Raw genomic sequence first — 27903 nt, 5'->3', positions numbered from 1 at the left:
TTAACCCTTCACGTTCAGTTCTTTGTCATGAAACCCCAGAACATTTACTTTGCTACTTTATCTTTTTCTATCTCTTGTTTTGAATCAAATGAAAATCAAGTTTCAAACATGTACAGTAAGAAAATGATAATTAGACTTTTAATTTAGTTTATTTTCTTTACGTTTTAGTCATTATTTTGATTTGAGGATGATGACTTTTTTCTTCTTTATTTAGATTTAGAATTATTGAACTTTTAGACATTAGTTGTTTTATTTTATAAATTTAGTATTGAAAATCTTCTATTCTTTTAGTATTATTTAATTTTCATATTAGTCATCAATAAATGTTGTAATTTTATATAAATATATTTATATATACATATATCCACCTAGGCTTCGTTTAAGCGTCCGCGTATACAGTTATGCGCTAGGCGGTAGATCACCGCACATGGAGCGCATAACGTATTTTAGAACACTGAGTTTAACACACAACTGAGTTCACTTTGTCAAAGCATCTTGTTACTCGATTTTTCAGAAACAGACATGTATCTTGTCTGATATGATCTTTTAGCATCTCAGTGACTTGCAAAACTCAATCCAAATCCATGGAACAAACAGAAGCTTCTTCTTTTTTTGTCACACCCTTTTTTAGTCGTTTACTGTGAAACAAATGAGAATAAACAATCTTTAAACATAGAATAATAATAAGCAAACAGAATGTGTTTTCAGGAGGAGGATGTTTTGTGTATTTATGAAGTGAATAAGCCCCAATGGTGATCCGACGGCAGAGTTTCCTTGATCTTGTCAAGTCTTTTGAGGATGTCCAGAAACGATGGTCTCTGGTTCATGTCAGCGTCCCAGCATTTCACTATTAAGCTGTAAAACAATGAAACTTGGTTAGGTTATTTGCTAGACTAAAACCGAGGGGGCACTTGGGAGTTTTTTTGGCTTACTCTCTTAAATCAGGTGTGCATCCTTTGGAACGGAAAGTAGGTCTGTGTCCGTCTGATACATGTTTCGCTGCTTCGTACGGCTCGTAGTTCGCAAACGGTGGCTCTCCTTCAAGCATCTGCATACAATGTGGTTAATCAAATTAAGGATCAAGATTTTCTTTAACTGTGGTTCTGTTTAGTTAAAGATTGTTAGTGTACCTCGTAAAGTATCATAGCAAAGGAGAAGACATCGACTTTCTTGTCATATTTCCTATGCTTGAACACTTCAGGAGCCATATACCGGTCTGGTTTGTTTGCACAAAGGGGAGGAGAAGTTAGAAACAAAAAAAAAAACTAAAAAAGAGACATTTGACTATAGAACAGGACTTACAGCTTCCGGTTTCGCCAGTCATTTTGTAGACATCATGAGAGTTTTGAACCTTTATGAGCTTACTAAGCCCAAAGTCTCCAACTTTCAAGTGGTCTGCACTTGAATTAACCAGAAGAACGTTCCTGAAAAATATAACAACAGCCGGTTTCACAAAAGAGCAGAGTTAGAGTATAAGAACCGGTTTCACATGAAGCAAGTTTGGTTACCTTGGTTTAAGATCTCGGTGAATGATAACATTAGGCTCATTGTGAAGATATGTCATTCCTCTGTTAGCAACCAATTTAATATATAAAAAAAAATCACTCAGTCAGGCCATGTATAAGTTTTCACAAAATATCTCAAAATGATAAAGATTCAAAGTACCTAGCGATATCCAAGGCAAAGTTGACAGCAGTTGCTGGAGTAAGACCGCCCTTCTCCTTGAGGTACTGGTGAAGATCTCCCTGTGAAAAAAAAGTAGATGAAATCATTTTAGTTAAACATTGCAGAGATGAAAAAAATTGCAGATAGTGAAAAAAACTTACCCCGCGTAAGTACTCTGTGATTAACATAAGGGGCTTTCTTTCGGTTACGGCTCCTAAGAATTGGACTATATTGGGATGGCGAAGCTTAACTAGCAAATCAACCTCATGCCTGAAGTCCTGACTGCATCACACCAAGTATGAATACACAAGAATCTTAGGACAGGCTAAAACTAAAACTCATCAGCTAATATCAAAAGAGAGAGAGGGAAGAACTTACATAACAAGTCTATCATCTGAGAGAGAAGGAAGAATACGTTTGACAGCTACTGGTGTTCCTCTCCAATAGGCTTTCACAATCTCTCCAAACGAACCCTAACAGAATGTGACCAAAGATCCAATTAGTCCCACTGCACTGAACCAAACAAACTCAGGACTATGGATCAAAACTTGGCTTCAAAAAGAAAACACAACAAACCTTTCCAATCATGGCGGCATTAGAGAAATCCAGCTCAGCAGGTTCAATCTCCCAGTCACACTTCTTTGGAATTGGTGGTAGCACAGGCTTTGGTTCAAAGTGACTTCCGTTTTGACCCTGCGTAGACAAATTCAATCAGCCACACAGAGAAAGTTCCTAAATTTTATTGCAATTTTTTCTACCTTAAGGAATGAGAGTTTATAATTTTTTTTTTTTTTTTTTTTTTTTGAAAGTTTATAACTTTGATATTCAAAAAAAAAACTCACATAAGATAAACCGCCATGAGATTTGAGTAGCTCGATCATTTTCTGCTTCCTAGCTCCTTCTGCATCAGCCAGAGGCTTTCAAAACACACACACAACAAAAGTTTCAGATCAAACATGATAAAGAAGAGATAAAAGAACCGAATAAAATTATATAAAAAAAAAAAGAGCGTACCGTATTCTTCCACCTGTCCTGAGCGTTGACATCAGCACCAAACTCGATCAAACATTTGACGACGTCAATCCACCCATGAAGAGACGCCACGTGGAGAGGCGTTCGCTTGTCGTAGTCTCTGGCGTGAACCAGAGACGGATCTTCCTCCAGGAGCTTCCGGACTGCAGAGGCGTCGTTCTGGTGCGCGTGCCACAGGATCAGAGACGTTCTGCTCACGCGCGCCTTCTCCTTCTGTTTGTCGTACGCCGGTGCTGGCCCACCGCTCGTTTCGCCGCCGTCTCCAGCCGCCGACGCTTCGGAGCTCATCTCAGTGAGATTATTGAAAAGAGGGTTTCGATTAGATCGGTCTAAGGATGAGACTGCGTTGAGTGATTGAGGGATCGATTATTTAATTTGAGATCGGACAGAGAGAGGGAGAGGGAGAGGGAGATGATGAAGCTTGCTGCTTTTGTGGTTCTGTCTCTTGTGCCGTGTGAACGTACATCACCTGCCGTTAACTTAGCCGTCAAGTCGGTGACTTTTTCCTCCGTCTATTTTAGTGAGTTTACTTTTTACTCTTTCACTAATTCCAAGGGATTATCATGGGATTTTTTAAAATTTTGACTTATGAACAATTATGAATTCTAACTTGCATCTAGATTAGTTTTTTTTTCTTTTTTTTTTTGCTAATATTTCCTACAAATTAGAACTTTACCTTATGAACTTAGTTAGTATTGAATAAAGGTAAAATCTGATGTGAATTCTTACATTGTTTCATTTTGTCACCTTCTCTTAAAACAGAAATGATGAAGTAATCACCTTTGATTTTACCCTTAGTTATTATATCTCATCGAAAAGCTATGTAATAATTCATATAATACGATGTTATGGTCTTTGTGTGTGTGAATGGTACTAAGTCAACGATCCGGATAACATGGCATCACATCTATCACATGACTGCTATAAATACACATGCTTATGCCTTTCTTTCACATCTACTTTTATCATTTATGTAACCAAATAAGGTCATTACTTTACATATTAAAAAATTCAATACATTACATGTTTGGCCAACTATAAATTACTCGAAATTGGTTGGCCACTAGCCATGAAACAAATCTCCGCATTTGATAGTCACCCAATTCGGCTTTATAGTTGAGAAATATTACACTGAGATAATCAACCCATAAACCAAACTAGTCATGCACAATCGGTTCTTGGTTCCGGTTAAATTCTTTAGTTCTAGAAATTTAGTGTCCATTAGTATATTTAGTAAATTTAATTCGATTCCGGTTGAGTTTTTTTTTAGTTTTCGGTTCGGAAAACAAAATTAAAAATTGGATATATCCAACATAATTTCAGAGCCTATTCAATTCTGGTTTTTCGGTTAATTCAGATTACAAAATCAGAAAATTCATGTTTTCGAATATAATATCCAAATCCAAACCTCTTTTCGGTTCGGTTATTGTAAAAATGTGTCCAGGCCTAAACCAAACTGTCATAAACGGGATTGCTACTAGGAACTTCAAAAGCCTTTACAGAGCAACTCCAAGAGAAGAATAAGAAAGCACCACAAGTAACATACATCTATTATATATACACGATTAATTACACTTGTTTATACAAGTTTGTTTTCGGATAATTGTAAGTACTATTAAGATGATGTACAAGCTACTTGTTGTCCCTCAAGTCCTCAAGAGAACGCTTACGGGATCCCAAATTACGCTCCAGCGTCTGCGGTGTAGGTGGTGTTCTTCCACGGCGGAATAGAACCGCCAGAGACCTTGTTTTCCGGCAAAGATCAAAAACCTATTCAGACAAAACAAAGCAGCAGATCATTGTCAAATGTATAAATCTAAAGGAAACAATGTCTATAATAATATTTGATGTCTGAAGCTTACAGAGGAGGCCTCAATCTCAGCCACGCCTTCACAACCTTTTCCTCCACCTTGTAGTAGATCACAGTATCGAACAGCCTCATTCACATCTTCGAAAACCTTTAGAGAAACAGAAAAAGAAAACATAATCAAACTTTTTGCAGACGGTCTTGGAAGTGATTTCATTGAGAATGCTTACCAATACTCCATCTCGAATGTCTTCTACGAGCATATCGAATTTAGTTTCGGGTCTAGACTGCTTTTTCTGGTTGCTGATCCTTTTAGAGAACAACAGTCCAAGCTCTTTCTCTACTTCACTGTTATACAATAACTGCTTAATATTATACATGCAAGCGTGAGGGAAAAACTAAAGTGTAAAATTAGCTTTAAGTGGAAGGATTATTTGGGAACCTGTGGGTTGTTCTAGTTTTCATGGTGCAGATCTGGTTTTCTCTGTGTGTTAGTACATAAACCGGCTTTGAGTCTCCTCCTCTCCATGGGTTAGACTCCAGCACTGAGATTGTCAAGAGGAACACGATCAAGTTTAGAAGTTTAGATGAACAAAAGTAATGATTTGCTTGCAATCTTGGAGATGATGAATTCATATGATGAGAAAGTAGAAAAAGCAACAAATTTTTGCTCATCAGAGTTGAGCTGAAAGCCTTCTTCTCTAACTAAATCATCTATCAATTAGAGATTGAATGTTCTCACCAAAACGATCGGGTTCCTCTTAATGAAAACAAGGCACTAAAGAATCAAACTTCAAAGAACGATTAGAGAGAGTATCACCGTCATAGCTGGTGGAATCAAACGTCTGCTCTAGTTTCCGACGCATGTCGTAAGCACGCGACGAGACTTGCCTCACAAACTCATCGGAAGTCCCAGGGATCGTACCGTCCAAGTGAAGCGCCTTCTCCACTTCCTCGCTTTCCTCTTCATCGCCACCCTGTTTATCTGATCCTCCTCCTCCTCCTCCGCCGCTGGTGGTCGATTTACAGCTCAAGAAGTGTCTTCTTCTCGGAATCGAAATCCGTCTCCCTGCGCTGGAAAGGGAAGAACAGCGGTGGGAAGGAAGAGGAATCAATACTGATCGTGAAGTTGAAACGGAGATCGTTGTTGTTGGAGGTAGTAGTATTATGGAAGTAGAAATAGATGCTATCGACTCCATTGATTTGAATGAACAGAACTTTCTTTCAATTTTCTCGGGAAAATCAGTGTGAGGAGACGTAAACGACTCAACGTGAAGAGACGAACCTAAAAAGAAAAAAGTAAAAAACAACTCGTGTGGAAGCAAAATAAAACAACTTTGCTGCTTCCGCTGATATTTTTTTTCTTTGGTGGGTCCAACAAAATGTTCAAAACCTTCTTTCTCAATCAGAGGGTCTTTGTTGAAGTAGCTCTTACGAAGAAGAGAGAACAAAAATATTATAATGGGGGATTAATGGATACAAATCTCTGAATTAGAAACCAACGTATATATTATAAATAAAACATAAGCGACATTATACAAAATAGAATTCAACTTTCACAGTTGTTCCAAACAAAGACTTTTAGAAACTCACCTAATGATCGTCATTTATAGAGGTCCACTAACCAGTTATGTCGCTCCAGCTTCAGCAGAAGCTAAGCCATTGCTCTCATCATCGCAAGGCTCTGCAGATTCTTGATCAGGGAATAGCTCCAGCCTCATAGACGGAGCGATGTTGTTAACGTGAAGCCATGTTAACTCCCATAAGCTATCTCCACCAAGTGCACTTCTTTGCAAAAGCACTCCTTTCGTCTTCATCACAAGCAATATGTTCTTCAGAAGCTCCGGCACCGTTTCTTGAAGCTTGTCGCTTTTTTTGCTCCGTACTTTCACTTTCATGTATTTCTCCATACGGGTTAGGACGCCCAGCCATAGCTTGCAGAAGGTTGATAACTGAGACAGTTCTTGGAGTAGCTGAAGAAACACTTTGGAGAGGAGTTTGATTGCCAGCAGCAACGTTCCTTCCATGTTCCGGTAGTCTTTCTGTGACCCAGAAGCGATCTCGAGCAAGTCATCTAAAACGGTGAAGATTACTTTGTCAAAGCATTGAGACCACATGCTATGAGCTAGACTGATCCCGTCTACTCCGCCCAAACACTTTTGTAATGACTGTAACGCGTGGTTTCGGACATCCTCTCTCTGGTCTAAACACACTTTTCTTAGTCCTTGAACAAGCCTTAGCCACATTTCCCCGAAATCTTGTGACGTCTTCGCAAAATCTTCTTCTCCCATGTTCTCCTTAGCGGTGCGAGCCCATTTAGCCAAATGTTCTAAGGAATCTCCCATTAGATCGAGGGCACGGATAGAACGTTCGGATTGTCCCACACGGGATTCAGCAAAGTGTCTTGCAGCATCAACACAGAGAACATAGTTGGCTGGATACAGGTGAGTTCCTTCAGACATAACAAAGGATACGGCATTAAATCCTGCTTCAGAAGCTTCAGGGTGCCTCGCTGTAACGGAGAGTAACGATGTTATTGTTCTCCATCCCGCCTGAGACCTAATGTGATTAGCATTGGCTTTCACAAGACGGCTGACTTCAAGAGCAATATCCTCACAATAGGCATCGGCAACACGTGCATCCAGTTTCAGCACAAGCTGAAGAGATCTCAAAAGCTCATCAGCTAGGCTTTCTTTATAAGGAAGTAGTCTCTGGCAGATCCGAAGCAGACCAAAAATAGCTTTCTGCACTAAGTTACAGGGCATCACCGTTGACTGAGCAATGGTAGCTATGTGTTCATAGACGCCTTGCCATAGGAGAACGATCCTGTCTCTGTTGTTAAGAGTGATTGCAATTAGCAATTCCAGGCAGAAAACTGCAGTATCCTCATCCTCTGGAGAACTGTTCCCTTTTTGAGGCCTACCTGCAGCCCAAATGAGAGCACGCGCAAGCTGCAGCAAAGATTCAGCTTGTAGAAACTTGCTTTCGGTAAATATGCTGTCAATGTGACATTTCTGAATTGTTTGAAGTGTTCGCTGATGAGCCGCAAGCTGTTGCTCTGTAGGCTGTGATCTTGGCTCTTCTGTATCAAGTGAAAGAAGCTGACTAAACCTTCCCATCAGCCCGGACGATCTCCTCGGAGTTCCCATTGCTTGTAGATGAGCTGAGGATAGGGAATTCGCAAGAGGCTTCCCTTGTCCTTGCTCAGATGAAAGTTCTGATTCATCAGCTGCATCAGTGGCTACACGAGCTGGCAGAAGTCCAAGTTTATGCAGCCGTAAGATGCAGTCCAATATGTTCCTCCAACCCGTACGAATATAATCTCCATATTTGTTTGCAATGGTAAATATAGTGATAGTTGCCATCCTTGCCTTTGGGTCATCACCAAATGCTAGAACCGGTTCATCAGCAGATGATGGATTCAACAGTGTTGTGAATTTGCAGAGAGACACAACCAGATCATCAAGCACGTCTTCCAGATGATGGCAAGCAGAGATTTTAGCAATAGCCAAGAATCCATCAATGCATGTCTGGTAAACGTCTTCATGTTCTGCATGGTCAAAAACGACTGATATGGCAGCAATGGTTGGACCAGACATGATAGCAAACATATCGTGGTCAAGATAAGCCCTTGAATCAGCCAAAATATACGGAGCAGTTTTCTTGGATTTATGCATCAAATCAATCCAACGGCTGGGAGTCATTTCAGGAAAGCCTGAACCTTGTTCTGGAGTAGTCCGGATCTCGTTGTTGCAGATGGAGTGGTAAAGTTCAGACAAAAATTCTCGAGGGAGATCATTTCCTCCATTGATATGCCTATTGTTGCGAATAAAATCCTCTTCTGTCATCTTTTTCTTTACTTGAACGTTGTGTTGATCAGTGTTGAGCATGATAATAGAGTATGATAACACAAGAGCAGCATCCTTGTTAGCAAGAATCTCAGGAGACTGCATATAGTATCTCTCAGAGAACGCTTCAAGAACCCTCTGTATTTTCTGAGATTCTCCGGGCAACCTGAAAGTTTCTAAGAAGAGCCGGAGTGCAGTATCCAAATTCATGTACTGGAAATCGAAAGTCCCAGCAAACTCATTGAGAACCTGAACACAAAATTCGTCGTGATTCCCAAGAAAATCACCCACAAGGTTCTTATCAAGCCCGGCAGTATATCTGAAAAAGCAAGCCACACTCTGGGGATCAAGTTTGTCAGGCAAGAGATGTGTCCCTTGGAGAAACTCTAACCCCTTCTTTGGATCCCGGTTAAAATGATCTGCTCCAATCATTAACCTTCTCTTGATATATTTTCTCCTGCGGACAAATGAAACCCAGTGATTTGGATCACTGTAATTGTCACACTTAACCATCCAGAAAGGCGTGTACTCATCAAGATGGACAGGCCCTAAGTCTAAACCGGTCAATCCATTACTGATCCTCTCGGCCATTCCTTGAATAACAGCAATTAAGCCATCCAGCGCAAGAATGTGCATTGCGGACAAAGGACTGTTCACAGGAAATGTGCTCTTCGATATTAGATTAGATAGCTCCTCAAACACGTTGCTGCAAGTTATATCACAATCGAGATTGGCATACATCTCCACCATAAAACTCTTCTGCCTACAAAAGTTCACAAGAGCTTCCATAGCAACCTCTTGCTGCTGATACGAGGGCCCGTATTTTCCTTGCGCAAGCCTCAGAATTACACAGGAAAAGAATGCCTCAAGCTGCAGTTTGAGCTCAGTACGTAGATGTTGATACAAATTGAGAACAATGCTGCAAACCATCGAAAGAATAAGGGGGCTCATTGACAAGCCGAATTGCATCAGATTACGAAATAACTCATCTTGAATTAGGCTTAACAATCTTGGGTGATGGCGGATGGACGCTCCACCCAATTCAATGGCTGAGTTGATCATGTTCAACGCAAAGAGAGGCACATCTTCATCAAATGATATGGTATTTGCTCGGGCGCCCATCCCAACATGTTCGACCATATTTAACAAAGAGCATAAAAAGTGAAATATTTCCACCATACTAGGAACTCCGTATGGCTCTGTCATTATATGCAAATCGTATGGAGAAGCCGGCTTTCTGCTTCCAGGCCCAGCCGGTCCATCATCCATCAAACTTTGAGCACCAGATACAAAAGTTGCCACAGAATTTTCAGTATCATACTCGGAATTAGTATTTCCATCCTCCACTGGTTTAGTCACAATGGCATAATCATTGTCCACTCCAGCTTTCTGCGACCATGCAAAACAACATCACGAACGTATATATATGAAACAAGAGAAAAAGACATAAAATTCAGTATCCGTTGGGGAAATTATTTTCCTAGTACTACGTGATTTTTGACTCGCACTAGGAAAAATATAAATTTATGCGGAAAGAAGACAAGAGTTTAAACAGTTTCGAAGTCCTAAAGTAGGTTGCAGACGTATATTTAAACAGTAAATCTATTATTCTCTGCAATTATGTAGTGAAGAAACCAAGCTATTGATATGGCATGTTATGCTTTAACCTCTTAGCATCCTACAAGTAACGTGACTGGAAATCAACCAAAAAGGAAATAACAAGAACCCAATATCATACCTCTTGACTGATGCTTTCAGATCTGTTGACAAGTGTAGTTTCCGTTCTGTCAACTTCTGGGAGATGGGAGAAGATACACCTCACAAGTTCATGCATCGTGTGGCGAGCTACACGTTGCAATAACTCACCTTTCATTCCTGATTGGTGGACAACACGAAAACAAGTGTTGAGGACAGTGCATACATGCTGGTTGCTCAGCATAACCGACGCTCTATTTTTCATACAAGCCAGAAGAACCTGAAGTATCTTCATTAGCACAACCTCTTCTGATGCAGGATCCGTCACCTCAAAACGGCAGCTTGTCACAGAATCAACAATCAAGTGCATGGCGTCTTCAATGTTTGTAGTATTCTGATCAATCACATTCAGACTTAGGATCTTGTAAACTGATGACAAAGCAATGCTGGTTATCGGTGCTCCAGTTTCATCCGACCGTATCACATCTAGAAAGGGCTGAAGATAGAGCATGGGACTTATCGTATGCCAAGGCTGGTTCCACGAGAACAACTGTTTCCTAAGAGCTTTAAGTGACTGAATCAACGAATGCTCTAGTTGATCCTCACCAGACATGTATCGACCTCCCCATCTTACATTTCTTCTCATAACCGCCAAAACAGCAGCGACTTCAGTATCGATCATGCATGCTAAAGTGGTTGTATTGCTTGACTCACTACTCTCGAAGTCCTCAGGCTCTTCCTCAATGGCATTGATTCCAGAATGCAACTTAAGGCGGCCCATCTAATCTTCTGGCTGAGCCCAAGGCAGTTCGATCCTCACTATCTCCCTCGCAAATACCCTTCACAAATAGAGGATAAACTCACTCATTACTGGGGAAAAAAAAAGGGAAGACGTCTACTAAAAGTGTTGTTATAAACAGATCACAGATTCTTTTTTAAAGAAAAAAATCTCTCACAGTATACAACTCCAGAAATGAACTTAAAATTAATTCAGCTGACCAGTGACAGTGTCATGAATCCAAACAAGATTGTTGAAACTAATTTATCAGTTCTTCAGATTTTTAAAATCTCATCAAACACCAGAGAACTCGAACGCAAGTCTCGCTAAATCTCGGAGTGTAAGCAAAAAACCCCATCAATGCGAATCGAAAACACGAAGAGCACGTTCGATACTTAGATGAAATCTAGTTCAAAACAAAGAGGGGTATCTTCCGAGTTCAATTCTAGATTCTAGTGAACAGCACGGACTATCAATGCACGACGAGGGAACGATACAAACAATAGTATTCGCAGAAGAAGCGATATCTGAAGATTTTACTTACTATTTCTGCAGTGATCCAGAGATCTATCGCCGGGGCTCTGACGCCGAGAAACAGAAATGCTATTGAGGAAAGCACGATCGGGAAACACAATCTCGGGGGAGCAGAGGCCGAGGAAAGAGAGAAGAAAAGAAAAGTAAAACATGTAATTTTACGGAAACACCCCTCTACGGCCACGGATTATTTATTTCCAGGTATGTAAATGGGCTATTATTTTAGTGGGCCAATAGCAGGCTAATTGTTAAATGTTGTAATAACCGATTTTATTCATGTGGGTGGGTCTTGATATAAATTGCTTTGTTTTTACTTTTTTAGTATTAACCACTTTTGTCATTTTCATAAAATCATACTCCCTCCCTCTCTAAATTGTAACTAGTTTTAGCAAAAAAGAGTTTGTTTCACAATATAAGTAGTTTACATATTTCAATGCATCTTTTTCATTTATTGGATATTGTGTGACCAATGAAATAATGTTAGGCTTTTAATAATTGGTTGAATTAATTGGTTAAATGATATATTTTTTTAAATAATAATTTTCTAAATATTCGTGCTTTTAAGCAAAACTACTTGTGGAAGCACCGTAGCCTAATGGTTAAGGTTTAAAGGCTTCTACACCCAGGTCTGGGGTTCGAATCCCAGACTATGCAATTTATTGCAGAATACAGGAAATTCAGGTTTCAAGTCCCGGAGAGAGCGATTTATTACTGCAGACTACGGAAGAAAGACTTACAAGGGATCTTCAACATGGTGCAAGTAAATCCAGTCAGGCGTGGATCTTCGTAGGACGGCTCAGGTGATGCAGTTAGGCGTAGATCCTCATAAGGCAGGTAGTATTGTCGGTTGTCAGATTGTCTATGTAATATTTCTCATAATTGTAATGCCACAATAAATCAGCGTAAAAAAAAAAAAAAAGCAAAACTACTTATAATTATTAGAAACGGAGAGAGTCTTAAAAAAAGTGTATGTTACAGACAACTGTAACACTAGTATAGTTTTTATATATATGCCGCGGAACAGTTGAATGGTTCTATTTCTTTGATGTTGTTGAGGTGGTTGCCTTTGCGCCTCCGGATAGTGGGAGACAATACTTTTTTTTCAGAATTTTATAACCCAAAAATGATTAAATCTTAATTAATATGATGATGTCCTACATAAACTATGTAAGGAAATAATATACAATGAACTTTTTTATAGCTCCACATTTATAATCATAAGATATTATGACTTCTTGCTTTGTCTAATTAGGTACTCTTGCACCCGAAGGACATGTCTCTTTCATGTTTAATCAGTGTCAAAAAAAGATTGAACAACCATTTAATAAAATATAGTATGCTATGTTACCAATCATGGTGATGATACATTATAATTCGTGACATAAATATCTAAATACATAGCTACTAGATACATGAGTTGTGGACGAAAACAGTTAGGTATTTTTGTGTGATTATTTAGTGATCATGTAAGAGACTTTTGTTTTTTCAATTGATATACATCCAGGTATTTGGTATCTGAAAATGAAATTGAATACCAAACAAATATTCATTGTACATCCACCCCTAGATTTATAGGTATATTAAAATTTAAATAATACTATAGACTATGGCGTTTCCAGTTGGCAATGTTTGCTAAGGTCTACACACGTTCAAGTATTTGGTTGGAAGATATCTGCTTCTTGAATTTCATATATATTAACTTGTGTGATATATTTGGTATCCACGTAAACTGCACCAGTTTCTGTTATAAGAACTGTTCAAATTTACATGTAGATTAATCGTGTGTATTCTAGTTAAATAACAACTAGATCGTATTTAGGGATCATGTTAATTATATGAATGAACTTTGGTTATATCAGTCTAGTTTTTCTTGTTATAGAATAATAAACTAAACTAGTATATTTGAAGTTAGTGTATATTCGTTGGTATAGTTCGAGTATATCAATTTTAACGAGAAAAGGAATTCGAGTTGTCATCAAATAAAGTTTTTATTCCAGTGGTTCAAGTAGACATTACGGCTCCAACTCGAAAGCTATATATTCATAATATAAGAAATCTAATTTACGGTGACATCATCTAAGTGTATACATTTTGATCGGTGTTCTGAAGAGTCTACCAACCATACTTGCAGCTGTTCAAGCCTCTTAATTGGACTTCAAAGATTCCAATTAATGTTTCATTTTTCCTCTTTCAAACACTATTGTTGGCAAAGAGCTCCCTCCCTCTGTGAAAATTTATCTTTAAATGCAATTATACATCACTAGTAAAAAACTTTCGCATAGCCACTACAACTCTGTGGCTATAGAGGAGAAATTCGTGGCTTGGGAGAAAAGAGCCACGGTTTTGGAAAGGAGAATTACCGTAGCTATAGCCTCGTGGCTGGAACTAAAACGTGGCTTTTCGTGGCTATTAGCCACGCCTTTTCCACGCTTCTTTTCGTGGCTTAAATAGCCACGCTAATAACTCCTTTAGCGTTGCTAGTTTTAGTGGCTATAATAGCCACGGTTTTACAACTTATTTAAAGTGGCTGTAGTTACCACAGTTTTGCCACTATGTATTCGTGGCTTTAAAAAGCCACGATTTTGTTTTTTATAAACGTGGTATTGGTTAGCCACGTTAATAACCATTTTTGTAAATGGTTTTCTTCTTTGATTTGTTTTAATTTTCCAAATTCAAAATTTCATATTTTCATTCAAATATTAAAACATTGCACATATAATTAAAACAGAAATTGCATATATATAAAAGAGTAGGTTCAATATTACACAAACTTAGATAATTATACAAGGAAGAAGAGTTTTAAAGAGTCTAAGAAGACTCTACAAAAGATGAGCTAGAGTTTGATGAGCTTTGTTACAAAAGAGAAGACATGAACCTACTTAGGGCTGAGGAGTTGGGACTTGGGGCTGAGCATAAGTCTGTTCAGTAGGTGCTTGTGGGGGACGAAGCATTTGGAGGAGCTGATTGATTGCATCTCTTGTTGATGCAAACTCCTGCTTCATCTCGGACACATCCTGCTTCACCTCAGACACGTCCTCCCTCACACTTTGGAGGCTTGTCTCAAGACCTCCCACCCGCATCTCCAGCTCCAGGTTGCGCGCAAGACCATTAGGGACGCGTGAAGAAGGTGCTTGCTCCCTGTATTGGGCACTGCCGAGTCCATAAACATGCCCCCTCTTACCCTTAGCATTCTGTTGAACATAACAGAAAAAATTTTTAATAAAAGCTTTCTTCACTGTAAATAAACAGAACATGTACAGCTCTAAGTCATATCTAATTCTACCTGCAAATAACCAACCACATTCTTAAGCAGCTCTAAGTCATCCAAATCCACATACAAATCAGAACATAAAACAACTGAAACGTCCTAGTGTATGAAAGATACCTTTAGATAAGCTTTGTTTATCTTGAGGCGAGAAGGAGTAGATGATGCACTTGGACTCCCGGGTGATCCGTCAGTGTTAGAGAGTTGTGTGGCTTCCATCTCGGCTTGAGTAACCAACTCTTCAGCACGGTAGTCCACAAAAGTTCCATCTGGTCTGGTGTGTGTCGCCCTAACTAGGTCGGTGAATGATGGCCTCTCATTAGTACCAGAAGCCACCATCTGCACAGAAGGAAAATAATTACAGTAGATTAGAAAAAAAAAGAACATTATTAAGAGTATAGACATGGAAAGATACCATGTTATACTCAATCCTTGCAAAAGACCGAGGTCCTGCATTATGCTTGTGGCAGCCTTTACCCACAGGATCAGACTTGCGAGATTTTGCAGCCTTCTTGCTCTTCTTTTTAGCTGCCTCAGTCGCCCAATACTCTAACAGGAGAGTCCAGTCAGCTTCATTGATGTACTTTGGCTTCTTATGTTGCCTCTTCTTCTTGCTTATCCTTTCACCAATGGTTGTCCACGTTTCTTTCTTCCAAAGACCGTAGACTAAGTCATTAAACTCAGGGACCCAATAGAAATTTTGCTACAAAAGAAAGAAAAACAGTTAGCGATTTTAAAACATGTTAACAGCATATACAATGTATACTAGTCACTTACCACAAAGGTTTGCCACCATGATTCCCTCCTTTCATCAGGAACCGTCCTCCAACTCTTCCAAGGCCCCATGTAGTATGCTTGCCAAGTTGCCCGAATGAAAGAGTTGACACATGGGTCAATACCAAACCTAAATCGATAACCAACATCAGTAACAGAAACAATACATCACAAAAAATCCTAAAAAATAAACAATCATCGCTAACAATCCTAAACAGAAACTATCCTAAGCAATCACAGCCATAAAACAATTAACATAAACTATTTTAGTCTAAGAAAGAGATGGAGACCAAATGTAATCTTACCATAAAGCTCCATTGATTTTATCTGGATGGAGATGAGGCTGTGCTAGCCTAGCAGGTGAATTGAGCATGGCATTGAGAGTCATCTGCGGGTAGCTATTGGAACGAGAAGAGGAAGCAGCACGGTTCGAAGCCGGTCCAGTAGCACCAGGAGGCATAGAAGCCGGTCCAGTAGCACCAGGAGGCATAGGAGGAGGTACTCTTGGTGAGTTCATCTGTTAACAACCAATGACAAAGAAACATTAGTATACAAACAAATATAAACAGAGACAAAGCGAAGAAATCAAAACCCTAGATTGGAACGAAATCAAAACCCTAGATTGGAACGAAATCGAAACCTTAAATTGCATGTGAAATCGAAACACACACAGAAGCGAAGAAATCAAAACCCTAGAACATCTAATCGATTCGGGATCCTAAGATTTCTGATTTAGCGGAGGAGAGAAAGGGGTTACCTTGAGAAATGAGAGACGGGAGACGGTGACGCTTGGAATGGGAGACGGTGACGCTTGGAATGGGAGACTTGAAACCGGAGAAGACGACGCGTTTCGTCAGTCGCGAGTCGAGAGAGAGTTTCGGTTTCTCTTCTGTGCTAAGTGTTAGAAGCAAGAGGAAAACCGATATAAACTCTTTCAGCAGAGCCACGAAAACAGCGTGGCAGATCGTGGCTTGGTTTTAGCATTAACCGCGAAATTTCAAATAATTGGAGCCACAACCGAATAAATTGGAGGCAAACCAATTGGCAAACCAAAATTTCCAATTAGCCACGACAATGCCACAAAAATATAGTGGCTATTTTTTAATATATTGGAGGCAAACCAGTTGGTTTTTTCCAATTTTCACATAGCCACTAAAAAGCCACAAAATAAGCGTGGCTTATTTCAAAACCCGAAACCACGAACATCTAACACCTAAACTATAATCCCTAAACCCTTTCCCTCAACCTTATACTCACACAACAACTTACATACATATTCCAAAAATCTTACAATCTATTTTAAAACCTTACAATATTTTTTTAAACCATATATTTTACAACCTTACCATTTATTTTACATCTCACAATATATTTCACAACCTTCCAACTTATTTTACAACCTTACAACTTATTTTTCAACCTTACAACTTATTTTACAACCTTACAACTTATTTTTCAACCTTAAAACATATCTTACTACCTTAAACACATATTTTACAGTCTTGGAATATAGTTTTCTATTCTGAATCATCATCTGAATCACGGTCTGCTTCTACATCACCATCAGATACATATTCATCGTTTGGAGGATTCACCGGAGCAATATCATAATCAGACACATCATCAACAACATGTGTCTCCACCCGTAACAATGAACTTTCAGCAACCTGATCACGTCTATCATCTTGCCATGCCGTTAACGCAATTTCTGGTGTTTCACGGATTCCTCGGGGAATAATTTTTGCGCATGCCCACCAATCATCGACTGACTGTCGACGTACCCGTGGATAAGGAATAAAACATGCTTGATCACAATTACCTGTTTATAGTACAATAACATCATAGTTTCATCAATAATATCAAATCCCAAAGAAATAATTATATATTTTTCACTTACCTGGTAATACAAAAGGATCATATTTTGCATATTGTCTTCGTGGTGAGACATCAACAAGACCAAATGGATGTATTCTCATACCGCGATTTGTTGTGTTGTCAAACCACGAACATTTAAAAACCATGACTTTCAAGCCAACATCACCATGATACTCTACCATCATGATCTCTTGTACAAGACCATAGTAGTCTGTCTCGTTGGTTCCAGGTACACATACACCATAATGTTGAGTTCTCTTATTTTGACCATGGTTATGAGTGTGGAAAGTGTATCCACGTGTGTGGTATATTGGCCAAGACCTGTAACTACGCCTTGGACCTTGTACAAAATCCAACATCCACATAGGAAATGTGTAAAACTCAGTCGCATCATTAATCTGTAATACAATAACATTGTTATAAAATACAAATTTAATTAAAAAAATTGTGAAACTTTATAATATAAAACAATAACTCACGTAGTCCTTGCACCAATCAGCAAATTTGGTGTCTTTCGCTTTTTGCATTGCAACTGGAGTAATATCAGGAACATTTAATGTCATATATTCTTCAAACATCCTGCACATAGACAAATCATAGTTATGTAACTAGAAATATGTATTTATATTATATTCTTCATAATATTAAATTACCTTTCATATGGAGCAAATGTTTCACAGTTGAGCATCATAAATGTCTGAAGAATAGTGTTATCTTCATCATTCAACCAACCAGTTGAGCATTGACCACTAATTCTCCCTTCATGGTAAAACAAGGGGGGTACATCCGGATAATTGTATGTGAAACGAATATCATTCGGACCTTCTGGAATGCTCATGATTTCAGGATGCCCAAAAAAATTTGAGGAAGCATTAGAAATCTCCTCATTTATCCATTGTGCAACTATTGAACCTGCAATACGTGCTTTGTTTTTGACCATCTGCTTCAAATGATACATGTATCTCTCAAATACATACATCCACCTAAAATGGACAGGACCACCTAAGGCTACTTCATCTGGGAGGTGCACAAGAAGATGTTCCATAACATCGAAGAACGATGGAGGAAATATTTTTTCCAAGTTACAAAGCTTCACACCGACATTTGCCTTTAATAGGCCAACATCTGACTCTTTCAAAATCTTCGAAGAGATATCTCGGAAGAAGAGAGCAATATCTGTAAACAAAATATTTAAGTTAATTATAGCATCAATTATAGTAAATTAAAAAATGATACAAACAAATAAATACCTCTAATCGCTGTGTGAACATTTTTGGGAAGGAGTTCAGCAAACGCAAATGGATATAGTCGTTCCATTATGACATGACAATCATGACTTTTCAGTCCATGTAACTTTAAATTGTTTTCGTCAATACATCGACTAAATTTCGAAGCGTATCCATCGGGAAATTTTATGTCATTTTTCAACCAGAGAAGAAATGCCCGTTTTCCCGCATTAGGCAGCCTAAATATTGGCACAGGCATCGTTCCATCCTCTTTCATCTCTAAATCCCGTCTTTTGCATAGTCCTGGAAGATCCAATCTGCTTTTGATGTTGTCTTTCGTCTTTCCAGGAGCATTTAACAATGTGTTCGTCAGGTTGTCGAAGAAGTTTTTCTCAATATGCATGAAATCAAGGCTATGCCGAAGAAGATGATTTTCCCAATACGGTAACTCCCAGAAGATACTCTTCTTTACCCAATTGTGAGTAACTCCATATCCAGATATTGTCTTGGATGGGTTATCATGTCCATTCCCTCCACATTCCACAGATGATGATAAACCTTCGATATTATTTATCCTTTCACGCAATATTTCTTCTCCGGTCAACCATGGTGGAGGAGGATCTAAAACTGTTTTTCCCCGTCTAAATGCTTGAGTGTTTTTCCGGTAAGGATGATCTGCATCTAAGAACCTTCTGTGGCAATCAAACCAACTATGTTTCCTTCCGTTAGATAACCAGAATGCACCAGTCTCATCTTGACAATATGGGCACGCCAACCGACCATGAGTCGTCCAACCTGAAAGCATTCCATAAGCTGGAAAATCGCTTATCGTCCACATCAAAACTGCTCGCATTTTGAATCTTTCTTTCATTGAAATATCATATGCCTCCACACCATCCCTCCACAACATCTGTAATTCTTCAATCAATGGTTGAAGGTAAATATCTAAGCTTTTCCTTGGGTGTTTGGGTCCAGGAATTAGCACCGAAAGGTAAAGGAATTCTCTTTTCATACACATTCCCGGCGGTAAATTGTATGGAGTTACAATAACGGGCCAAAGGGAATGTGCTTCCCCATTCATACCAATCGGATTAAATCCATCGGTCGATAAGCATAGATAAATATTCCGGCTTTCAGCAGCAAATCCAGGATATACCTCGTTAAAATGTTTCCACGCTATAGCATCAGATGGGTGATGCATTTCGCCTTCCGGAGTCACATGTTCCTTATGCCACCGCATATTGGAAGCTGTCGCCTCAAGTTGGTATAGACGTTTCAGACGATCTGCAATAGGCATGTAAAACATTCTCTGCTTTGGCTTGTTTTTTCCTTTTCCATTGTTCGGATAGTAGCGATCTTCTCCACAAAACCTACAACTAACCAAATTCGCATCTTCTTTCCAAAATAGCATACAATTCTTCACACAAACATCAATCTTCTGAACGGGTAAACCAAGCCCTCGTGTCAGTTTCTTTGTCTCGTAGTATGTTGCTGGAGCATTATTCGGCTGCGGAAGCATTGTTTTAAATACTTCAGATATCTCATCTACACAAGTTTCCGCCAAATTATAATCCGTCTTCATTTTCAACATCCGCGAAGCAAGAGACAACTGACTTATTCCGTCTGCACACCCTTCGTAGAGAGGTTGACTAGCAGCTTCAAATGCTTCAAAAACATTGTCACGATATGGCTCTGCCACATCCGTCTCTGCTGGTGGTGCAATGTCTGCTGGTATGTATGGTGGTGCAATGTCCGCTGGTACTTCTAAATTATCCTGGTAGTGATCTTCATGAGCATTCCAAGTAGGATTTTCCCACATTTCTTCTTCACCCGTTGAATGATTCGCTCCAGAACTCTCACCAACAGTGTAGAATTTCTCTCCATGACTTGTCCAAACGTAATAATTTCCCTTAAAACCGTATAAGAATAGATGTCTTGAAACAACTTTTGCATCTCGTTGCTTCACATTTTTGCATCGAGCACACGGACACAATAATGTTTGCCGCTCTTCATAATCGGCTTGATTACACGCAAATTGAAGAAATGCATTGATGCCTCCAAAAAACACTTCTGAAACAGAATTACTCTGAGGATCAATCCTTTGATCCATCCACTCTCTTGAATCAAAGTAGAAAGACATTTTAGAAAATTTGGTTGAAGAACAAAACTTCTAAATGTCTCATACGGGAAGTGAATATATGTTTGACATAGCCACGCCACAGCCACTTAAAGTTCGTGACTATAAAAAAAATATTACTTCCGAACGAATCTTTCTCTGTTTCGGTCTGCAAAAGTTAATTTAGCCACGATACAGCCATGAAACACAGGCGTTTTGATGTCGGCACAAAAAAACAAGACGTAGCCACGATGCTTTAAAGTGGCTATTTCGTGGCTATTTTAAGTTCCACGTTATATTCGTTGCTGTACCGTGGCTTTTATAGCCACGTTTTGTTTTCGTGACAAATTCGTGGCTCTTTTTTGCGTTTACCGTGGCTATATCTTTTCGTGGCCCTTGCGTAGCAATTTCGTGGCGTATTTTATTATAGCCACGGTTCTGTAGTGGCACTTTCGTGGCTATGCGGTAGATTTCTACTAGTGCATTATATATATATATATATATATGTATAATATATTTAGATGTATCATATATATTCACATATGAAATAGAGAGTGTAAATCAGTTATACTTGTAGTACCAACGTATACTCATATTACACTAATACGTTAAACATATAAATTTATAAAAAACAATTGCAATGATATGGCAAGTTGGACTAGCAATTCTATAAAAATTGGGTAAAAACAAAAATTTAAATAAAAATATTGTGACTAGCATTTCGACAATCAATTTATCAAATTTGAAATAATATTTCATTGATTTGATATTTCACATTTTGTTTCGGATCTTATTTGATATTCTACTTTATAGAGAATAGTAATTAAGACTTGAGGAAAATAAGGTATACAAAAATTTGTTGTCAATAAAAAATTGTTAAATAATTCGGCAGTCCTAAAGTAATATTTAAAATTTATGTAAATGTTTATTATATGATAAAATAAGACATGGTTGCTTGGAAAAAGCACACCTAAAATGGACATTATGTAAATGTTATCCCATCTACCTAATTTGTATCTTTTTGGGTGAGAAAAATGGATGCCTTGCTTCTGTCGAGTTTTTCTTGTTATTATTATACTCTTCAGCTTTTTTCTACTCTACAGTTTCTTAATATATATAGTCCAGGTAAAGAAAATAGTTTATGTTATAAACTATAAGGCAGTCTAAAAATATTATTAAAATTGGAAGAAATTGATTTATTTGGCTTTGAATTATTGTTGTAGATTTTACCAAAAAGAATATATATATATATATTTATTTATAGAAATTCCATCTTATGTTAGTTGCGTTTCTTCATGCTTTCATAATAATATATAAATGATCTCATAACTATGTAGAAAAATAAATATCAAGCTTCTTTTTTCAAATATAATTATAGGCCGAAGAATTTTTTTTTTTTGTTATTTTCATTTATTGTTGTCAACTATTTTATGCTAATACTGATAGAGAATGAGGGTATGTAGCTAAATGTCTTAAAATAAAAAGCAGCGATAGATAATATGAGCCGTGAATAGCACAGTTGAAATATATTGGAGAATCTTTTGTTATGTCTTCTTGAAAATATCATTAACTAAAAGAACTTGTACTATATTAAAAAGGAATGGATGCAAGAGAATATGTGCAAATGCAATTTTAAGTTACTCGTAGCTGATCTTACTATTTAATACAGTCGGGAATTTATCTGTATGGCTGTAACGATTAGCAAATAGGAAAGGGTAATAACATAAATCAAAGTGGAACTGGTCAAAGTTTTGGAAGTTCTAAACATAATTTGAAGCGAGGAAACCACCAACTTGTTGTATTTATAATATAAAAATATAGTTGATTAAGAAATTGTTCCACAAACATACAGAATCAGCGAAGTCTCTTTCAAATAACAGCTTCAACCAAAAGAGTATAAAATTAAAATAAAATACTGAAACTATTTAACAAAATTGAATGATAAGAATATATATCCGTAAACTAATTTACTCTCATACGAAAAGGACTTTGAACTAACTTAAATGGTTTCATTCACTTTCTAGCTCAATAATAGAATATTTGAAAAGTAGTTTATTTTGGACGGCTTTGATATATAAAGAATCTTAGTATGGATGACACAATCACAAGATAAGTAAAAAATGACATTGTAAAACTACACAGTACTTTCTATCACTGAATCAACGTAATAATTGGACATAAAGGATGATTCTGTATTATCTTCCTTGGATCACCGTATAAAAATGCAGCTTATAACACTAAGCATGTGGTTCTCACACTAAGCATGAGGTCCTCGAGAACTTCACAAGGAATCTCTTTTAAAATGTTATTTCAAATCTCTGGACGATCATAATTAAACATTTTCTATCAGAAGCTTCTATATGAAACTATTAGTATTTTTTGATACAGTTTACAAATATCTTATGTCTTATTAAACTCTCTAAATTTGATGAACCTATTGAATATATTTTAGCTTGTAGACATTTTATACCCGTCACCATTTTTTCCAGCCTTCTCTTGTCAAAACAACCAGACCTTCAAATAAAAAAGAATCAAGTTTTCAATTTTATTGATGATCGGGAAAACAATAAATGGACGTGAATATTTATTAACATCGACGAGGAAAAGGACATAAAAATACTAAAAGAGGTTAAGAAGTAGTAGTATTCCATAAATGGAGACACGTGCTGTAAAATAACACATCTGTAATTAAAACGTTGCTTCTTTTACCCGCGCGCGTAGTTCATGGATCAATCCTTAAAACAAATTTACTTTTGTCTGTGATAAAATATCACTAAAACGGACAAAAAGAAAATACAAAATACTAATAGTATAGAGAGAGAGAATTAAACGGGGAAACGGATTACTAGTGAAGGAAAAAGTTGAGTGAAAGCCTTAGCTAAAAAAATGGTTTTGAAAAGAAGAATTGGGTTTAGCGGTAATGGCATAAGCCAAAGCTAGATCACCGAAGTTTAGGCAAATGGATACGAGAGAAAAAGGTTTTGAAATGCATCTACCGAAATCAACATTATTGGAAGGACTAATTTTTGAATCCTTAGGTTAATTTATTATTATTTGTATGTTAAGAAACAAAGCTAAGAAAAAATCTCAAAAGTGTAGATTATTGGTAGGATTTTTTGTTGTTCTTTAGTAAATTAAATGTTTATTTTTAATAAGTAATAACATATAAAAGATAAGTTTAAAATAAAACATCTATATTATTAAAAGAGAAGTACTCATTTGAAAATGTTCTTACTTCATTAATTAAACTCTTTATTTTTTTCTTTGTCTTTTTCAGTTGCATTTATGAAATATCCTAAAACGAATAAAACTGCCTAATTTATTACTTGTCTTTTCAGTTACATTAATGAAATATGCTTAAATGAATTTAAACTTCCTATTTTATTGTTTGTCTTTTTCAGTTACCTTAATGAAATATCCGTAAATAAATTTGGACATAATGTCATTTAATCAACAAAAAAAACTCATGAGTTATCCTTACGTGCATAATTTTAAGGGTTTTCTGCAAAAAAAAACCCTCAATGTGATTTTTTTTTTGCAAATTAATCCGCGAACTCAAAAACCCACGGGTCAACCCTCCAAGTGCCAGTCAAACCGCAATATAACCCTCGGCCATATTTATGTGTATTTGACTGTGTATAATTTTAACATTTTTTCAATACTAGGTCGTTTTGGCGCTAATTTTTTAATGAAAAAAATTCGTTGAACCCCACCTTCATTGTGCATTTACGCAAGCTCCCATGTCCGAGAAAAACAAGGTCATTTCGTTTTAGAAATCTATATAATTGCGTTTGTTAAGTAAACAAATATATTTGTTGGCCGAGATGGTTATATAGAATGCACATGGTATTTAAGGTTCAAATTTCAAACCACGAGTTCAACAAATTTTTTTCATTAAAAAATTAGCGCCAAAACGACCTAGTATTGAAAAAATGTTAAAATTATACACAGTCAAATACACATAAATACGGCCGAGGGTTATATTGCGGTTTGACTGGCACTTGGAGGGTTGACCCGTGGGTTTTTGAGTTCGCGGATTAATTTGCAAAAAAAAACCACATTGAGGGTTTTTTTGCAGAAAACCCTAATTTTAATAATGAAGATTTTAAAAAACGTGCATCATTAAAATGTTACATAAAACATACAACACTAATATATAACGTGCATCAATAAAACTAGAATTTGACTCACACAATTGTACGGATATTATTTTCAGTTGATTAAATTAAAAAAATATTTATTTATTCAAAAAATATTTAAGAATGGCTATGTTTTTAAAAATTATATGGTATTATTTGCTCATAACTCATTTGTCATTTGCTAAATTGTTAGAAATAAAATTTTAGCATAATATAACTCAGTTGTCATTTGCTAAATTTATGGTTTTTATTTATATTTTTTATTATTTAATTATAATATTTTCATTTTATATTTGAAAGAGAAATGAATTTTCTTTCAAACAATATTTTTGTAAATGTATTTTTTTAAAAATAATCAATTTAAATTATTATTATCATTGAATATAATTATTTTTGACATAATTTGAGTTTTCGTTTACATCAAAACTTATCATATTTTAGGATAATTTTAATTTAAAATGTAATTTTCATATTTTTTAAACAAATTCTAAAAATATTTTTTAAATATTTTGTTATAATGTTTTAAAAAATATTGAGTTGCATTTCAAATAAAAAGGTAAAGATATTAAAAATATTCTAATTAAAATATGTAAAATTTAATATAGTTTTAAAGAAATGGTCAAAATAAAAAAAATTACACATAAAAAAAATCATGATTTTTGTTAACTGGGCGGATCATTATTTATATGATATCGCAAACGAAAGAAAAATTTATGTTTTTACAATTATCTAATTAACTATGTATACTCATTTTTTATATTTTTTTATATGATATCACACATTCGTAAAAAAATAGATAGTTTAAGATGCAAAAAAAAAAAAATTACTTAATGAATATAATATGAATGAATTTTACAAACACATCATTTAATAAAATAAATAATTAAAAACTGAAAATTCATATCCGCGCTGGCGCGCGGGTCAGGATCTAGTATAACATTAAAATTGAAAACATAAGGAAATAACAAAGTTGCCAAAAAAAATTACAAACATCATATATTAAAGCAAACAAACATTTTATTCAATTCATAGAAACTTATAAATTATATGTTATTTGGAAGATGTCCAAATTTAGTCCATGTATTTTCAATCAAATCATTTTTTAGTTGCTGATGGGCTTGTCTGTTCCGAACTTTTGTTCGAAGATCAATTTTATTCCCGAGATTTGTAGCCATATTGACGGAATATGTAAGATCCACATCTTCTCCTTGTTGAAATTCGAAAACATCATACTGAGTGAATGAATCTCGTTCATCTTCCACAATCATATTATAGAGTATGGTGCATGCTCTCATAATATTTGCTATTTTCTCTTTATTCCATAAATTAGATGGATTTTTTACAACGGCAAATCTAGCTTGGAGGATTCCAAATGCACACTCAACATCTTTTCGCACAGCTTCTTGAGTTTTAGCAAATAAAGAATTTTTCGGACCCTGTGGTAGTCGGATAGATTGAATAAAAGTCGCTCATTTCGGATAAATATCATCCGTGAGATAGTAAGCCAAATGGTACTCCGTTCCGTTGACATAAAAATTGACTTCCAGAGCTATTCTGTTAATAATGTCATCAAATACATGTGATCTATCAAGAATATTAAGATCGTTCATTGTACCTGGAGCTCCAAAAAATGTGTGTCATATCCAGAGGTCATATGAAGCTACCGCCTCCAACACAATAGTTGGTTTTTCGGTTGACTGTTAAGGAAAGTTTTCTTGTTGACTGTTAAGAAGGCCCACATAACTTGAACGCTGACTATATGGATTCTTTGAATCCATAGCAAGAAGAACAGAGAAGAGAAGGAGATAGAGAAATGATTACGGGTTTTAGAGGACAGAAAGAAGATTAGGGAGATTATATGAAAGAATGAATGATGGTTGGGATTAAATAGGAGAAACTGTAACAAGTAATAAGTTACAAACACCTAACCATTATCTACCAAAGTCTAATCAGAAGTTATTACACATTACACAACTACAAAGCTATCAAGTCTCGTTTACAATTTCATTAAATTTAAAGGGGTTTTGGTTTCGGACTAACTTCAATACAACCAGACTACGCAATTCATCTTAGTTACTTTCCATTAAATTCAAATACGATTTGGTTCCAACCAAACTTGACTTCTTGCCTTGTCAATTCATTTTACCAACTATCTAGCACAAAACAGGATTTGGTTGCCTTCTCAATTTATTTTAGCATTAACCACAACAGTCAAATCAAAAACAACTAACCACTACCTGTATTTGGCGAATCTAACAAAATGATAGACCATAGCTCAATTGAATGTGAGATGGGTGTTCTTGTTGATTAAAGAGTTAAAGAGTAGATCGAGAACTACAACAGACGAACTATGTGAGACGGCAATCATAACATCAGCGAATCTAACAAACTACAAGTTACCATGCAATCTAACAATAACAACTACTCGACCTCAATTCGATTTACTCAAACACAAACCATACAATCAGAAACGACATTCATATCATCACAACAAATAAGAGAGAAAAAAAATCAGAAACGACATTCATTTCATTCATACAATAAGAAACGACATTCATATCATCGACAATAACAAGGACATCCTCTATAACTCATAACGGAAAAAAAAGCCACTAGCCTCAGAACAGATGAACTACAACAGACGCCAATCATATCATCAGCGAATCTAACAAACATCAAGTTAACATGCAATCTGACAATAACAACTACTGGACCTCAAGTTAACATGCAATCTATGCGGAGTTTGTAGATCGACAATAACAAGGACATCCTCTATATCTCATAACAGAAAAAAAATTAAACTCATAACAGAAGAGGAACACATACCGTTTAGATTGGAAACGACGGAGAAGTTTGGATGAGAGAATAGATCGGTTTCGAGTGAGCGAACAGAGAGGTTTCGCCGTCGAGAGAGAAATCACCGGACAAGCTGTCGAGAAGTTTCACCGTCGCCGTCGCCGTCGATAGAGAATAGGGTGAAGGAGAAAACTGATTTGGAGACCGCTACGCGACTTTGCCCTACACGACTTCCGCACCCAATCGCATGCTGCCAGGTGGAAGTAAGGACCATGTCGAAAACACCTTAATTAAGGTCCGTGTTGCTCTAGTTTTCGTTTTTTTTATTTAAATTTCGGTCCAATATACCTAAG

General features: G+C 36.7%; 5 protein-coding genes across 5 annotated transcripts; all 5 read right to left on the bottom strand.

The window, feature by feature from the left end:
• Window positions 1-581: 581 nt before the first annotated feature.
• LOC106377457 (integrin-linked protein kinase 1) lies at window positions 582-3580 on the bottom strand. Its single transcript, XM_013817698.3, has 11 exons — window positions 2680-3580; window positions 2508-2582; window positions 2242-2358; window positions 2044-2138; window positions 1827-1947; window positions 1666-1745; window positions 1509-1568; window positions 1303-1424; window positions 1131-1216; window positions 933-1048; window positions 582-855 (listed from the first exon to the last, which is right to left on the bottom strand). The coding sequence occupies exons 1-11, from the start codon at window positions 2983-2985 to the stop codon at window positions 729-731; spliced, it is 1305 nt and encodes a 434-aa protein (XP_013673152.2). The 5' UTR covers window positions 2986-3580; the 3' UTR covers window positions 582-728.
• A 574-nt stretch (window positions 3581-4154) lies between these two features.
• Window positions 4155-5806, bottom strand: LOC106377461. Its single transcript, XM_048758046.1, has 5 exons — window positions 5325-5806; window positions 4947-5049; window positions 4735-4852; window positions 4560-4655; window positions 4155-4467 (listed from the first exon to the last, which is right to left on the bottom strand). The coding sequence occupies exons 1-5, from the start codon at window positions 5701-5703 to the stop codon at window positions 4330-4332; spliced, it is 834 nt and encodes a 277-aa protein (XP_048614003.1). The 5' UTR covers window positions 5704-5806; the 3' UTR covers window positions 4155-4329.
• Window positions 5807-5991: 185 nt separating this feature from the next.
• Window positions 5992-11546, bottom strand: LOC106377450 (ARF guanine-nucleotide exchange factor GNOM). The gene is made up of 3 exons (XM_013817687.3): window positions 11370-11546; window positions 10091-10886; window positions 5992-9741 (listed from the first exon to the last, which is right to left on the bottom strand). Exons 2-3 carry the CDS (start codon window positions 10826-10828, stop codon window positions 6133-6135), a joined length of 4347 nt encoding a protein of 1448 aa, XP_013673141.2. The 5' UTR covers window positions 10829-10886; window positions 11370-11546; the 3' UTR covers window positions 5992-6132.
• A 2692-nt stretch (window positions 11547-14238) lies between these two features.
• Window positions 14239-15915, bottom strand: LOC106374107. The gene is made up of 5 exons (XM_022702391.2): window positions 15704-15915; window positions 15402-15528; window positions 15040-15327; window positions 14745-14963; window positions 14239-14550 (listed from the first exon to the last, which is right to left on the bottom strand). The coding sequence occupies exons 1-5, from the start codon at window positions 15913-15915 to the stop codon at window positions 14239-14241; spliced, it is 1158 nt and encodes a 385-aa protein (XP_022558112.2).
• A 1000-nt stretch (window positions 15916-16915) lies between these two features.
• On the bottom strand, window positions 16916-20639 carry LOC106374109. The gene is made up of 5 exons (XM_013814202.1): window positions 18524-20639; window positions 17927-18449; window positions 17753-17852; window positions 17296-17671; window positions 16916-17217 (listed from the first exon to the last, which is right to left on the bottom strand). The coding sequence occupies exons 1-5, from the start codon at window positions 20637-20639 to the stop codon at window positions 16916-16918; spliced, it is 3417 nt and encodes a 1138-aa protein (XP_013669656.1).
• Window positions 20640-27903: the final 7264 nt, after the last annotated feature.

This window comes from Brassica napus, chromosome C5 (genome assembly GCF_020379485.1).
Source record: "Brassica napus cultivar Da-Ae chromosome C5, Da-Ae, whole genome shotgun sequence".
Lineage (NCBI taxonomy): Eukaryota > Viridiplantae > Streptophyta > Magnoliopsida > Brassicales > Brassicaceae > Brassica > Brassica napus.
This window is presented reverse-complemented; position numbering and strand designations above follow the sequence as displayed.

Excerpts from the sequence above, each read along its gene's own strand:
- LOC106377461 (XM_048758046.1), bottom strand. The coding sequence starts at position 5,703 with ATGGAGTCGATAGCATCTATTTCTACTTCCATAATACTACTACCTCCA. Across the intron at positions 5,050-5,324 it reads TGATTCCACCAGCTATGACG|TGCTGGAGTCTAACCCATGG; the intron begins GTGATACTCTCT and ends TGACAATCTCAG. Across the intron at positions 4,853-4,946 it reads AAAACTAGAACAACCCACAG|TGAAGTAGAGAAAGAGCTTG; the intron begins GTTCCCAAATAA and ends ATTGTATAACAG.
- LOC106374107 (XM_022702391.2), bottom strand. The coding sequence starts at position 15,915 with ATGAACTCACCAAGAGTACCTCCTCCTATGCCTCCTGGTGCTACTGGA. Across the intron at positions 15,328-15,401 it reads CATGGTGGCAAACCTTTGTG|CAAAATTTCTATTGGGTCCC; the intron begins GTAAGTGACTAG and ends TTTCTTTTGTAG. Across the intron at positions 14,551-14,744 it reads TAAACAAAGCTTATCTAAAG|AATGCTAAGGGTAAGAGGGG; the intron begins GTATCTTTCATA and ends TATGTTCAACAG.
- LOC106374109 (XM_013814202.1), bottom strand. The coding sequence starts at position 20,639 with ATGTCTTTCTACTTTGATTCAAGAGAGTGGATGGATCAAAGGATTGAT. Across the intron at positions 18,450-18,523 it reads TGTTCACACAGCGATTAGAG|ATATTGCTCTCTTCTTCCGA; the intron begins GTATTTATTTGT and ends TTTTGTTTACAG. Across the intron at positions 17,672-17,752 it reads CTGATTGGTGCAAGGACTAC|ATTAATGATGCGACTGAGTT; the intron begins GTGAGTTATTGT and ends ATTGTATTACAG.
- LOC106377450 (XM_013817687.3), bottom strand. The coding sequence starts at position 10,828 with ATGGGCCGCCTTAAGTTGCATTCTGGAATCAATGCCATTGAGGAAGAG. Across the intron at positions 9,742-10,090 it reads CTGAAAGCATCAGTCAAGAG|AAAGCTGGAGTGGACAATGA; the intron begins GTATGATATTGG and ends GCATGGTCGCAG.
- LOC106377457 (XM_013817698.3), bottom strand. The coding sequence starts at position 2,985 with ATGAGCTCCGAAGCGTCGGCGGCTGGAGACGGCGGCGAAACGAGCGGT. Across the intron at positions 2,583-2,679 it reads AGGACAGGTGGAAGAATACG|CCTCTGGCTGATGCAGAAGG; the intron begins GTACGCTCTTTT and ends GTGTTTTGAAAG. Across the intron at positions 2,359-2,507 it reads CTCATGGCGGTTTATCTTAT|GGTCAAAACGGAAGTCACTT; the intron begins GTGAGTTTTTTT and ends TTGTCTACGCAG.